This window comes from Cyprinodon variegatus, unplaced genomic scaffold (assembly GCF_000732505.1).
Source record: "Cyprinodon variegatus isolate N-32 unplaced genomic scaffold, C_variegatus-1.0 Scaffold220, whole genome shotgun sequence".
Classification (NCBI taxonomy): Eukaryota; Metazoa; Chordata; class Actinopteri; order Cyprinodontiformes; family Cyprinodontidae; genus Cyprinodon; species Cyprinodon variegatus.
The window spans coordinates 225210-240737 of record NW_015150673.1 but is presented as its reverse complement, the minus strand read 5'-3'; the positions used below and the strand labels follow the sequence as shown (position 1 = coordinate 240737).

The window sequence follows — 15528 nt, the reverse complement described above, 5'->3', positions numbered from 1 at the left end:
CTAGTTCCTAGGAACTTTGTTATTATCAATAATAACATATTTTTTGGTGTGAATGCTCCTTGGTTCTTTAAAATTCTTCAACAAGAGGGTAAAGAATTAAGAAAGATTTGATGATTTACATGAGTTTTCAATTTAACATCTTATCTCCACGTGAAACTCACAGGTTTAACAGTTTATCTGGTATTAGAACAGTGGAAATGTTCTCAAACGAGCTGATTGAATAAGCGGGCATCAAAAGACTGGAGGACCATGTTGTCGTCGTCCCCCTCCCTCCCTCCCGCTGGTTGCAGAACACAAAGCTGTCTAAGACTGGAGGAGGACTTTGCTTCTTATTTTAGGACCAGAGCTTAGAAACCCGCCGCTCTATCAGCAAGATCAAAGTCAGTAAATGCAATAATGCTTGAGGTGCTGCTGATAAGTTGTGCCAAACAGTACGGTGGGGCAGAGATAAAATTCAGAGGACATTTGTTGCTAGTGGCCCGATACCACATCAACCCTGACAGCACTGCAGGCTGCTGTGATCCAGAGCTGTGAACTACAGATGTCACCACGTGCAGCTTGGTGCCCAACCGTATCAGTGCTAATAAGTTACTAATAATTCTGACTGTTCACCATTTTGCTTTGATTAAAGGACGTTAAAGTGTGTCTGCATGCATTAAGTTTACCTCAGCACTGGGCCACAGGTCTTGGATGACTCCTTTGATTCTGTCCACAACCTCTAATCTCATCTTTTCCTCCTCTGGCCGTGGAGAGATGTACTCGTAGAAATCCTTGATTTCCTCGTGCAAGCTGTAAAACGCAGAGTAAACAAACTATTGAGACTGCAATGGAGGGGAGTGAGAACAGGCACGCCAGAGGAAAAGTGACATGCTGACGGTTAGAAACAAAAAAATAGAACTTCAAAATGTTGGTAGTCGGAACACAGATGTGAACAGATGCAGAGCGACTGATAAGGGAGTCAGACGCTCCATAACAATTTGTAAACAGAATCGTTTTTCTTTTATTTTCTTAATCCACGTCCTGATATCTGATGTCCTGCTTATGGGCCTGTGGGTCACCGTGTATGTTAGCCATCTAAAAATCTGATTGGTTGGCTTCGTCTGAGCTACAGCTTCAAAACAAACATGGCGGCCAGTTTATCTGCTTTCCTCTAAAATTAAGTATCAAAATTGTTCCAGTGCAGAAGATTAAAGTGACATGAAGCATTCTAGTTCTTCGAAATAGGTGGCAGTAAGTGTGCCGACAGCAGATATACAGTTAATACATTCAATTTATCTGTTGGTTGTTGTCAGATTTTAAAGGAATGTGTTTTACTAAAACAAGGAACCTTTAGTTAAAAATTAAGCTTTGTATATCTGACATTCTGAATAAAATTTTCTATTTAGAAAATGCCTTTACTGAAGTGATTAATTGTATTCATTCATAAACCATAAAATGCAAATGAATTAACCATTTGGTTACGAGACAAAAATATGTCTTTTAAAGGATATTTAATTATATCACTAGATTTCAATTTTACTTAAATATCAACTTTTACAGAAGAACCTTTAAAAGAGAAAATGATTATTCACAGATTAACCGATATTTTTTAAAAAGCCAATGCCGATACCAATTATTTTGACAACAGTGCAACCTTTCAGACATGTGCTGCCAATTTTTGGGGCTTTCTTTAGGCCGATATTAGGTTTTCTTCCTCCCAGTGATGGGCGTGCTTCGGTGGCGCAGTGGTTAGCTCGCACGACCCATGTACGGAGGCCTTAGTCCTCGACGTGACTTTCGCCGCGTATCTATCCCCCTCTCTCGTACCCCACTATACAAAAAAAAACAAGCCACTAATGCAGTAAAAATAAAGAAAGTACAAACCAAAAAAATGTATTACCCAGTATTTCAAAAAAAAGTCTCACCTTACTGAACAAACAACATTTATTTTTAAATAAAGGACAAAGATGAAAGATTGATCGAAAATGCAGACAGCTTTAAGAGATCTCAAGGCATGGCTGCAAAATGTTAACCTGACTCCTCCAGTCCAGATTTGCTCCGCATATCCATCTGGAAACCTTCCGTTGAAGTAATTTTGGGAAGGGGCGAAAATACTGGTTAGCTGATTGGCCTATGTTGGTGATAGACGGGCCAAATAAACCAATCAGATCAACGAAGCATATGACGTACTAACAGACCGACGACGAAAACACAACCACAAGCCAGGCTACTCTTGCCGAAACCAGTCGGGAGAAGAGCAAAAACATCTTTTCCTCTGATAAAGCCTCCAGAGCAGTGTTTTGCTCTTCTTTCAGTGAAGAAATACTCTGTAATTCCGATAAAACTTGCTCGATAGCCACGCTAACGCTAGCTTCATCGGCTGAAGCCGCCATGTTCTTTAGACTGAACTGTCGCGCTTCTCGTTGCGTCACACCTCAACCCGCCTCAAAGCCAACGCTTATTGGACGTTCGTTTGGTGAACGGCTCCAAATTTTCTTTAACGGAGAGTCTCGAGACTGATCTGTGAGTGAAACCTTGAAAGCTCGCGAGATCAGGATGGTCTCACGAAGCTAGCTGAATGTAGTTAGCAATTAACAACCATACAGGCCCGTAATGACACAAGAGATAAACTTTTAAAAAATGGTCAAAAATATCAGCTGGCTTATACATTTTTTTTACTCTGTTTAGGCTAATTGAAATATATTTATCATCATCAATAAGACCAGGGGCCCTAATAAAAGTTTGATCATTAAACTGTGATTAAAGGAATATTAAAGCTGCTGATCTTTACCAGAAAAACTACATCTACTACAAATCTTGTTTATTTACTAAACTGACCGACGGACAACCTACTATCAGCAAAAACAAAGAACTATTTTGTAATCATTGACTTTCCTTAGGAATCCCGCAACAAACACTTCCTTCTGTGTAAAGATGCCTTTTTTTTAAATAAAGAAAACCAATCAAAAGAGAACCCAGACGAGAACAAAAAGACAATCAGTATCATTACGTGGTGTAAAAATCTGGACCCGGGAGACGCGCAACAGAGGGGTTCCACATTTGTCCTTGGGACAGGCCACTCTGCTCACACGTGCCGACCTTTACATGCTGCAGTTTAGGCACGTGGACACGGGGACAGGTCTGTGTGGGCGGACAGACAGCAACGCAAACAGCCATTAGGGGAGAAAACACATTTCACTCATGTGAATAAAATAAGAATACAACACTAAGCATATGACAGAGCTGGACATTACAAACCCATACAGCTATAAACACTAAATGATTATTTTTAGGTCACTATTGTGACCTAAAAGGCACTGTGCAACTTGCTCCCTACAAATGTTCTAGCAGGCTTTTCTGATGCTAACAGTGATCTTATTATCATGTGGCAAGAGCACAGCCAGGAAAGATTTCTACAACTTAAACAACAGAATAAACATGCAAAGTAAAGAGCCTTCTCTTTAAAACTAGCAGACATAAGTAATCATAAGCGTGCAGCTTTTATGGATGTTGACTTTGCTGCCATTAGAAGCCTGTAATAATTTTACAGCCTAGTTAAAGTGGCTCAAATAAATTAATCAGCTGTTTCAGGGATCATTCAGCACTTTTCCTATATTTGGAAAGATTTGTTCTTGATTTTTTTTCCAGGTGATGAGCTGCAAACACCAAAGTGAATGACAAACTTCTTATTGTTCATGCCTGATTTAACTTTTTAAGAACTGAAGAAATAAAGAAGTCAGAGCATTTTTCAAAGCAATCTATAACCTATTCTAGCTACTGTATAATCTACCTACTGTAACCTATTGTATAATGAGAATAAAACAAGTTTAAAGTCTAATTAAATCTCACAACAGAATGTTTTAATCTCATAAAAGCGTATATATAGCGTAAATAAATTCAAATAAAACCTTTGTGTTTAGGTTTTAGCAGAGTCACTGGATAGATGACCCATATTTACATTCTAGATGATGCACAAAAGAAGCTAAAATGACCTGCTAGAAGCAGCAGAAAACAGTTTCATCCTGTTCCTCAATCCAACAAAAGAGTTAATGACTCGCTTCTTTCCCCCATGATGCCTCCAGAGAGTCCAAGAACTTCACACACAAGGTTTCATTTCAGATGAAGAGAAACTTAGCAGCTGATATGTGCATAGCAACCATATTTGTTCTCATTTCACACCACAAGGAGAGGATCATTTTTGTGTCATTACAACAGCTCAGATAATCTGGGGTTATAATACGCTAATCTAGTGGGATTTAGACACATGCAGCGAATCGTCAAATATTCAGAATAAAAACCATTGTTGATATCAGAGGTTAGAGGAGGATGACAGATTGGTTAGAGACAGTAAGGCAGCATTTGGTAGAGTGAACAGAAAAGCTTTGCTCCTTTCTACTTTGTCTCTCCCACTAAAATTTAAGGTTTTTTTATCTCTTAAAATTGTTCAATCTGAAAACACACTAAGGTTTTAAACACCAATCGCTGCTGTAGAAACCAGAATAACTTCATGTTCCGCATACTCGCTTCTTTTTTCTGGTGAAAAAATGTCCAGTGTTTCCCCATATTCAGTGACCCATCATATATTGTGACTCGAGGTGCTGTTGCAGATTCTCCTGACCAGTCTATAATTTACAAATCCTAACTCTTCCCAATTAAGCAGGAATCCTACTTAAACCTCATTCTTAAGTGAACTGTCAAAAAATCTCTTTTCAATCATTTTTTCACCTTTACCAACTACATTGTAGACAAACTATTACAAACAGGATCTCCAATCACATGAAAAACGGAAAAGTTATATGTGAATTTTAATTGGCAAGCAAATGAAAATTCAAACAACTATCTGGATTTAAAATTACAAATATCTATGATGTTATTTTGATTATTATCAAAATTATTACTCAAATGTAGTATAAATAGTCATTTAGGATATCTATAACATAGGGATGGAACGGTTTATGAAAACCGTCCGAACCGTTCGGTTCGACTGTCTCGGTTCGGTTCGCGTGTGTTTCGTTCGGTTCATGCGCTGCTCCTTTTTCTCATAGGTGAAGCGTTTACACTCCAGAGCAGAAGGTGGCGGTACTGCGACCAAAGCCAACCACCAGTAGTAAACAAGAAGAAGAAGAAGCGAAGCAGCGTAGCCGGGTGTAGCAGAAAAAAATCAGTTGTTGTGGAGAATTGTGTGGGTATGGCGAGTGGGAAAGAACAGGAGTTGGAAGACGCGCCAGCAGCACTTTATAGGTCTGCTGTATGGGACCGCTTTGCATTTAGAGTGACGTACGATGACGGCGGAAAGAAAGCTGTGGATAAAAGTGCAACAGTGTGCAAGCATTGTGCAACAAGTTTTGTTTGCTAACAGCAACAAAGCAAGCCTACAGCCTCCACTGTGGCTCCCGTCCGCTCCGCTCTGAGTTCCTTGGAGATGGTAGAGGGCATGCGTGAGATGATTGAATTCAAAGCAGCAAAACATGCGGAAATGATCCAGGGTTTCCGCGGATCAATAAAAATAATTACAATCCATCAATTTTTTGGGATTTTTTTCATTAATTTCTTTTAAAAAAATGTCATTAATTTTTATAATTTTTTTTTTCCGGTGTAACAATAAGCATATACCGAACCGAACCGAAAACCGTAACCACGAAACCGTGACCCGAACCGAACTGTGGATTTTGTGAACCGTTCCACCCCTACTATAACATCAGTCTCACTTGAGATCGATCGATACAAGTTTTATTTAAAGTTGATGCAGGTACAGATCATTTTGCATTCAGTGTAGGTAATTCCAGATATATACTCCTGATTTTTTTTTTTCAGGCTGATAATTGTTTTCTCTTCCCCCATTTACATGATAACAATGACATAATGATAATAAATGTTATACTAGTCTGTAATAAAAATAAAAACAAGTGAATGTTTATTAAGAAATAGAACAAAACGTAACAATAGATAGCAAACGAAGGGCGAGGTAATCCCTGCACTTCACCTCATCAACAGACATGGCTGCTGAATGCATGAACAGATCGGCGAATGCATGCGCGCATCAACTGATACAAGACACAAAAAAAATATGTAAATATCGGCTGTCCGATGTATCGGTCCATCTCTTAATTCTGACCAATCAAAACTGCCGTTTCAGATATCTGTAAATCAGTTCTGATGTGATAAAATCTAGTTAGAGATATCTGGGATAAGAGTTTGGACCAGGCATATTTATGTTGCAGATATCCGTAGAGAAGATCCAGTCTAAATGTTAAACGTTACAAGGCTTGACTTAACGGCCGTGGTTTAAGTTCACCAGCGCTATATGACACAGAAGGCCTGCAACCATAAAATCTTAAAACTTTTGACTAAACCCCAGTCTGACCTCATAGTTGGTGTACAGCATGTTTTAGAAACATTAAAAAACATGACGCCCACTAGTGGCGTGGAAGAGAAATACTCTTTAACATCTTTACTAGTTCTTTGTGTCCATAATAGATATCTTTAAATAAAACATTATGTAGCTGTTGAACAGAGATAGGACCTTAGAAATAGAAACTAAATTCAATCTCACTGCTTCAACTGTCCGTCAGATTTTTAAAACGGATTTTACAGCAGTTTCGAAAAGAACCTTATGGCTCCGTGATGGAAGTGAATGGAGAAATTTATATTTTAGAAGTAGATATCAAAGCAAATAGGAAAAAAAAATCAAACAGGTTCACACCTCATTTAATAGACTGTACTATTGCCAAGCTGTCATCTTTCTAGCCCAAGCGGGTGTGTCAGGGTGCGACCAGAATTCATTATATCAAAACACCTGTAAGCTTTTATTGTACAATAAGAATGCAGCAACAGGTTTTTCTTATCTCTATTACTCGTTAACAGAGGGCTGCACTGTCTCTGCTCCAAACAGCTCCTGAAAACACTGGGAGACTCGCGCTGACCTGCCTGTTTGCTGGGATCTAGATGCATGCCAGCTTCTCATGGCTCACAGCAATGGACGGATTACCAAACGATCTGCTCATTTAGCTCAGAATCTGGAGTGCAGACCAAGGAAATACAAACCTTACCACACAGTGAGACATGCAGCATGAGGTCACCTAGTTTCACATATAGCCAGAGAAAATGCAGGATGCAGATTTTATTTTATTCCTATTTTTCATCGCAATTTTAGAAAACAAAGAAAACCTGTGTTTTGTCTGTTTTTTGTATTAAATTTCACTTTTAGATTCAGTATTTAGTTTGCCATGACTCACACAGTGTATGTGCATCATTTATCTTCGACTGACGGGAATCTTAGAGGCTGCCAATGAAAAACAGGGAGGGATTTCTAGAGCCAGTAGGTTTCATTTCACAGTAAAACAGGCAAGGACAGCTCCCTGATCCTCATTTAATCAGAGTCCTGTGCTCCACCTTCATAGATCATATTACAGGGTAGCTGTGATAGATTACATCGTGCTGTTTATTATCCAAACCCATATTATTGTAGTATAGTTATGTAATCTAGAGGATGATGAGAGGAAAGCAGAAGGAAACCCATTTTAATATTTTACTTCAGACAAAATGCTATTTAATGAGTCAATAAAACCTGCTGGGTTTCCTTAAATAGAAAACTTGCATTGACTCTGGAGAGTATGGAGTTGGATCTGTCTCAATTTTCACAAATACACATATGTAATTTATAATTGTTTATGGACCAGAAATACTTTGATGAATCTTGTGTGTTTGCGTGAATAGTTCTGTGCATGTATGAATCACATGTGTATATGTGGAAATTAAGACCGATCCAGCTCCATAGGAGATTGCTCAATGAAGACTTGTGTTGGGAATTGTCTAGATAAAATGAACTGAATGTGTCTGGATGATGAACTTTATTCATATTGGCTGACTAAGTGGACTTTTATTGCTTGGTAATTTGGGCAAAAGATAATTTGCTCATTATCTGAACATGAATAAGGGTCATTAATTGCATTTCCGATTTTGTTCACATTTCATTTAAGAAGACTAAGACACAAAATTTCTCACAGCTCCCCCGTTAGGTGGCCGAAACACAGAACGGTAGAGGAAGTTGCAGCTAGCACACAGATCCATGCAGGCCACTAAGGCCCCGTCCACACGAAGTCAAAACGAACACGAAACGCTAATATTTTCCAGAACGTTTGTCGTAAAGACGGAGACGTAAAATAAATGTGATCGTCCACACGAATGCATGAAAACGCTGCAAAATGTATGCCAGGCCTGTAAGTGGCGCTGTGGTGCCAAAGCAAAAATAGGCAACAAAATGTTGGGCATGCGCACTAATATTTATACATGGTTGCCCTGCGGGTCCATTTTCGTGGTTCAGTCAAATTCAGGTGCTGAACTATGTGGTCGATATTGCTCTGTTCTTCCTGGAGATATTCCAGAAGAAGAAGATTCTGCTGTAAGCCCGACAGCAGGGTGAGTAGCATGAGCAGCAACCATTCAACACAGTACGGCGCCATTGTTGTTGGGATACTGTGTCGCGCATGCGTGTTTAGAGGCGACGCTATGACGCATGCGTGTAAAAAAAAAAAAATGCGGTTAGAGCTTAAAGATGGAAACGCGAAAACGGCGTTTCAAAATCTTCCCACTCTGAAGGCTGAATAAAAAAAAGATTGTTTACAGACCCCCGAAACGCCGGCTTCGTATGGATGAGAGGCTGGTTTGGTGAAAAATTTGTGCGTTTAGGCTAGGGTTTGACTTCGTGTGGACGGGGCCTAAAACTAAGCACTTTTTTAACTTAAAGGTCACCACAACAATGAATTCTGGACAAGTAGGCTTTAAAGGCAAGGAAAAAATTTTAAACCCTAAAATGAAAAATCTACAAGCTTGTGGGCAGAGCTAAGGTGAAATAAAATCGCAATTCTAGTTAAGAATAATCCTAATTTTGTTCGTTGACCAAAAAAAAAAAAAACTCCCATGAGTGAAACCATTTCTAGAAAACAGAAAATTATTTGACTGAAACTTAGGACAGTTTGAGTATGAGTTTTTTTTTTCTCTTTTATAGGCATATAACATAATTATGCACCTTTAAACAAAAAGAAATTAGCTGCATCATCAAGTCATCATAGACTTTAAGGATTAGTTTAATGGTGCAAAAAAAAGTGACATGAAACAATCAATGGGTAAGGAAAGACATGGGAAACAAGAAGCCGATTTCTAATTCATAAATGTCCACCTAAGAAGCTTAATGCTGTTCTTCCTGGACAACATATTTATAGAAGATAAACTTTGGTACATTTCTCAGATGTAAAAGGAAACTAGAGCATCAAATGTCCCCCAATCAGAACAGCATGCTTTAGCTGAGTTACGACGAATCTCAACACCCTGTCACGTCATAGCTCAGAAAAAATGCTGTGCCATGCCTGATGTTCCTTCTAGCCTCAGAGGCTTTGAATAGAAGTGTAATGATCCATGAGATCTCACCATCTTAAAACACAACAATATTCCTGCTAAGCTTTGGTTCATGGCACACAATCCGGTTTCTATGTTGCCAAGAGGCTTAGACATGAAAATGTTTTGAGCCTTAGCATGCTGAGATAGTTATTTTTAAAATAAGAAGCATTTCTGGCTAAGTACTGTTGATGATGAAGCAGCCTGCGTCTCCTGGCGTGGCGACAACCCTTGTTTGGCAGCATTCGAGGCACTCAGAAGCAAAAACAAATGGTTAGAGAGATATGAATAATACTGTGAGAAAACGCAGAGCAGATAAACATTAGCCACTGGAGTTGGCCTCTCCTTCAGAGTTCCCCACTACAGTTAAAATAAAAAGACATTCACTGTTTAGATTCTGCAGCCTGGGATGATTTTTTTTGTTTATTTTTTATCTAATATACTTCAACCAATGAAACCTAATAATTGTTTGCACCAAATGGCGGCTCTTGTATATAAAAAAAAAATATTTGTGAAAACACAGAAAGTGTCAGATTGCTCAAGTTGGGCTTCAATTTCAGTCTTAGGTTCCCAAAGTTTGCTACCACCTTCTCTTCTTGCTCTATTCCCATCATCTTCTAAAGAATAATTGGACATTCCTGCCTTTAAAATGCTGCTAACTGACCCATAGCAATTCCGTTGGCAAAGTGGTTTCTGCAAAGTCGAAACAAACAGCTACACGTGATCATGTTTTCAAGAACCTACCTGCAATCTGAAAGGAAACGCACCAACAGCATGGATCAAAAAGGAAGACATAGCATTTTTAGACGCTATATGTCAACCTGCACAGACGGCTAGAGCAGGACATCCACAGGAAGATTGGTTTGATGTTTTATATCTATAAATGAACTCGGAAAAAAAACTGCAAGTTATGTAGTAAGGGATGACGAGCTGTCTGGCACCTTTATTGTTCATATCTAAATCTGACTAACCTTGCAATTTGTGCCATAAACATTAATAATGATAAAAAGGAAACTTTAAGAACATCTCTAATTTGCTGGAACTAATTGTCACTTGTTTTCAAATGTGTTGGGGGTTGGAAAAAAGAAAACATGAAGTGACAATTGTTTTGAGAAAAAATGAGGAGCTGATTCAAACATTAAATATTGAAAATACATTAATTGCCAACCATATCGGCAGACATGTAGAATCTAGACCAATTTGGCTCTAAAAGTCCTTGGATATTATATACACAATCTACCCTAGTAGTCATTTTAAATTCAACAAGTATTAAATCAAATTAGAAGTACTGTTAATTTACAAAGACAAATCTTATAAACACAGCTGCTCCAGCTGTAAGTTTGCTCAGACAAGCCAAAAAGAATCAGCTGCAGATACCTAGAAAGTGCCATGACATCTGCCCTCTTTTCAAAAAGCTCTAAATTTTAAGGCATTGCCAAACTCTACAACAAAGGTGTTATGTGAAACTGCTGTCCCCATTGAAACTCAAAACTCGCAACAAGAACAGCTTTGAATTGACAGGGGAGTGAGGCAAACAAGCTGTGTGACACGCTTGTTCCCAAAATGCCAACAACCAGGAACAAAAGGCGAGGTGTTAGTGCCGTGCAGATGACAGATGCATTAATGTTTTATCAATCAGAGACCTGGGATGCCAACTGTTGGGAGGCAGCAACCAAACAGCTCCAGTTACATCAAAGAACATGATGATGGTGGTGATAGAGGAGGTTATGTCCGAGTGCTACTTAGGTCCGAACGTTTATTGCTCACTTTTTACAGAAATTAGGATTTCATCATCTTGCCTAAGGTTCATTCCACACAGGGAGGGTCAGGATTGACCCACTAAACTTCCCGAGGCTCAGAAACTTCATTTTAAACCAGTAAAGGCAGGATAGCTGGAAACCTTCACAGTCTTGCCGCTAGAGCAGAATTCAGATCAGTTTTCCCGACGTCATTAAGTATAAAATCTCCTGAAAGAGCTTTTTGGGTTTTTGTGTCTTATTAATTCCCTATAAACGACTTAGGTAACCAAAAATTTATTTTAAAAAATGCATTTCCCCTGTGTTGTCAGCTGCCATCAACAACTTTATTTCTTTGCTGTCAAATATTAACATAATGCTAGTATCAACATGTTGCATACTTACCCAGCCATGTAATCCAGATGACAGCTACGTTAGTTGTGGTTTTGTTGTTTTTGTTTTTTTTAATAGGGGTGCAACGATTACTGGTTTCTGGGCGATCAAAGATTCTGGACCATTAAAAAGGCTGAAATGCCGATTCCGATTTTAATATTGATGACATTTTATAACTGAGCTATTTTAAAAACAGTTTTTATAAGATCTGAATTTTATCTTACTGAAAAAAAAAAACAATCATTGTCCGTGAAAAAATAAAAGTTCTGAAATAGCTGCTCTAAACCACTGAAACAGGGTGGTTAACAGAGGAAGATTCAAATGGTGGAAAGGATCGTTTTCACATCCAAGTTGGTAAATAATGTAATTTACTAGATAAATAATGGAACAAGACTGTTTTTATTTCAATCCCCCAAGCAGAGATAATAAAGCTGAAAGAAAATGTATGAAATCCGCAAATATCTGAACAGATTTGCGACTTTCTAGGGTGAAAGATTTAAAATATGTAATGTTTTTTTTTTCCAAAGGAGAGAAAAAATCCTGAGAAAATTTCTACTTTTGGGTTAGATTTCAGCTCTAGCAGCCTCGAAATGGATCTCTACTGTGTTGCAAATAAAAAACTTACTAAACTGTAACAATACCTAAAACAGCCAGAAGATGACAAAAGTGCATCTATATCTAGTGTGAATGAGAGGTTGTGTTTTTAGCGAGGAAAGCACAAACCCTTATTTTTAACTCATGCATGGTTAGTTAATGATGCTGGTACATCAGCTGTTGCCATAGCTCCCGGCTAACGTGTAGTGTGCCGCACCAACAGCAGCTTATTGACCAGGGTCTAACTCATGTTGGCGTAGCACTCTTTTGTCGCAGGATGCGTAAATAAGCTTCCTGGAGCAAAGCGTGCCGGAGTTCATGAGCTGTATTGTGCCCACTCCATGCATGTCCTTCTCTCCAAACACTATGTTTAATATATTTATTTTTTTACTTTAAACACGTCTCTTGATGGACTGGAGCCGTAAGCGGTGTAAGGTGACTTTCAGTGTAGAACTTCAGCACTGTACCACAATCTATCTGGCGACTTGAGCAAGAGACAAGAGGAGGTGGTACACGCTTTCCTAAGACCCGCCCCCTACTTCTTCTGTTTGGCTAATACTGTGAGTTTCTGAGCGCTCCTTTGCTACCATTGGCTGACAAACGCAAATTAGGATTTTATTAGTCTTTTTTTTTATTTATTTACCATCAATTTATTTGAGTGATTTTTTTAACAAGTGGGCAATCGCTACGAGATTCATCCAGCCTGGGGCCAGAATACTTTAATCCTTGCAGATGGGGCAGCAATGCATTTGCTTCATGTGATCTGAAGGCATGGCTACTGAATAGACTGATTAACAAACACTTCCAAGTAACAGCCAATGCTGAGAAAAAGAGAAAAAAACAACAAGAAAGCTAATATATGTTGGCCAACATATGGGCCTACCTCTACTGCCTAATACCCATATCCAATGGTGTGGGCTAATGGTTAATGATGCGGGCCACATCAATAAAAAGGAGTCGTCCATCCCCCCCATTAAAGGAATAGTACACCCAAAACATGATTAGCCTTCATTTTCTACTCACCCCCATGCTGAACAACACTCTGGAGTACTTTTTTGATATCTCAAATGCATCTGGAGATCTGGGAGGCTTCTTGCTGTCTGCTGACATTCAAATAATGGAGGTCTATGGCGCCCGAGGCAGAAAGGTCCATAAAAGTCCACAAAAAACGTGTCAATATTCCTCCATACTGCTCGTCCAATGTATTCCAAGTGTCCTGAGTGGGTAGCGTCCATAATTTACTCGAAACAAAGTCATTTAGAATGTTTTTAGAGCATAAACAGTAGTGTATAGGATTTCCTGAAAGCGCGCACCTGCGCGATCCCGACGCTACGGAAGCCGGCAGACCAAACCAGCGCATTCAGCTCGGCAAAGAACTCATGCTCTTCCTCAACACTGAAGTCCTCAGACATTTTTCTTTCGTTGTTTCTTTCTTTGCACAGGTAAACAGCACATTTCTTCTTCTACGCTTGCATTATTGGCAGAGCAGACGCTGAATGCGAACTTTCATCTGGTTTGGTCTGCCGGCTTCCGTAGCGTCATGATTGCGCAGGTGCGCGCTTTCAGGAAATCCTATACACTACTGTTTATGCTCTAAAAACATTCTAAATGACTTCGTTTCGAGTAAATTCTGGATGCTACCCACTCAGGACACTTGGAATACATTGGACGAGCAGTATGGAGGAATATTGAAACGTTTTTTGTGGACTTTTATGGACCTTTCTGTCTCGGGCGCCATAGACCTCCATTATTTGAATGTCAGCAGACAGCAAGAAGCCTCCCAGATCTCCAGATGCATTTGAGATATCAAAAAAGTACTCCAGAGTGTTGTTCAGCATGGGGGTGAGTAGAAAATGAAGGCTAATCATGTTTTGGGTGTACTATTCCTTTAAGCTCCAAATTCAATCACATGGTCTACTTTTTAGTGCTAATTTAGTGCAGGTAAAACTGACCTTTGTGCTGCTTTGGCTTTTAGGATATAATAAAACATTCTTTAGCCAATGATGTCACCATCCCACCATAAGTATAATAACAATTTACTAAAACATAATTAAAAGTCAGCTACAACTGGGGGAAACCCTGTCAAACAAGATCAGAAAACAGTGGTCAGCAGGAAACACATAACAGAGGACAAAGCTCTCCTAAGCTGGAGAATGTCCACATGAACAATCCCAAAACACTGTTCTAGAGAACCGGACGGAAGGCGTTCCTTCAAGCTCCGCATGTGATTGGTCAGAGGAGGAAAAGACAGCTAGGGTCTGTCTCTCAAGAGGGTTGGCTTTGTTTAGAGGAAGTCAGGCTGTGTGAGCATGCAAACACTGATCCATCGCCATCATGAATCAAGCTGCTTGCTTGGACCTTCACAGTTCCAGAAAGCCTGGCACTGTGTCAAACACAAATAAGCTAATACCTCTTGCCTTTCTAGCCAAGCCGCATGGCCAAATATAGAGTACAAAGTGTGCTGCTGTAGCATGTTTAAACTTCTGCCATATCACCCTTTTTTGCTGCTTCAACACAGCGAACTCTGCGATTCTAATGTTCATACGCAACAATGATAACAACACCTTAGACAAATAACCAAAATAAAATAAAAAAAAATGCAATAAAGGCAGGGTAATTATTAAAAATGCTGGCCTTCATTCAAATCAGGTGCTATTTTGTGACGAGCCATGCGGATAAACTACAGAGCAGATGTAGTCACTCCTTCCTAAATGCTTGTAAAGTACGGTAGTCAGAGACTGTTGTACCACAATAGTAACATCTGCTAATCTCGTGTACATAAACTTAATGTTAGATGTGGAAAACATAGTAATTCTAGAGATCCTGTAGGTGACATTTTCTTAACCCATCCAATTATAGTTTTAGCACAAATGTTAAGGGGGTAAAAAGCATGTATATACCAGGTCTAATCTAACAAACACTTTTTAATACATACTGTAGCTCCTCACAAGTTCATTTTAAAATAATGCTGCTGCGCTGACCTCATGGTTTGCCTGAGTGCTTTTTAACAGAGGGCCCTGAGTGTTGCCTGAGTGCGTTCCCAGCTGTTAGCTTAACTTTCTGGTATTAGCTACAGCTTATCACTAAAGAATGTCCTTATGCAAACAAAGCTCCCATATTACTATAAATGAGGATCAGCCAAAGGCTGAACTCTCCAAACTTGTGTGCAGCCTGTCTCCACATGTTTAACAGAAAGGGCGAAGAGAGGGTGATGTTTATTTCACAGCCCCACCCATGAAAACCTTTCTTCTCACTTTTTAAACTATAAACAAACCAATCCTCCACAGTGAGGTGCAGGTAAACTATAAACAGGGGTCTGCAAAAACAGAGAGAAAAAAATGAAGCGTGAATGAAATATCCAAAACACTAAGCATAGATTCCAAGGCTCACTTGGAAGCTTCTTGTAGTTTTTTTTTTTTTGGATTCAGGAGTA

At 39.2% G+C, this 15528-nt stretch overlaps 1 protein-coding gene across 1 annotated transcript in view; it reads right to left on the bottom strand.

Moving 5' to 3' along the window:
* Window positions 1-15528, bottom strand: part of papd5 (PAP associated domain containing 5) — a 32762-nt gene that overhangs the window by 10666 nt on the left and 6568 nt on the right. The window contains exon 2 of the mRNA XM_015380729.1: window positions 666-789. Coding sequence (XP_015236215.1) covers window positions 666-789 — 124 coding nt within the window. The remainder of the gene's footprint in view (window positions 1-665; window positions 790-15528) is intronic.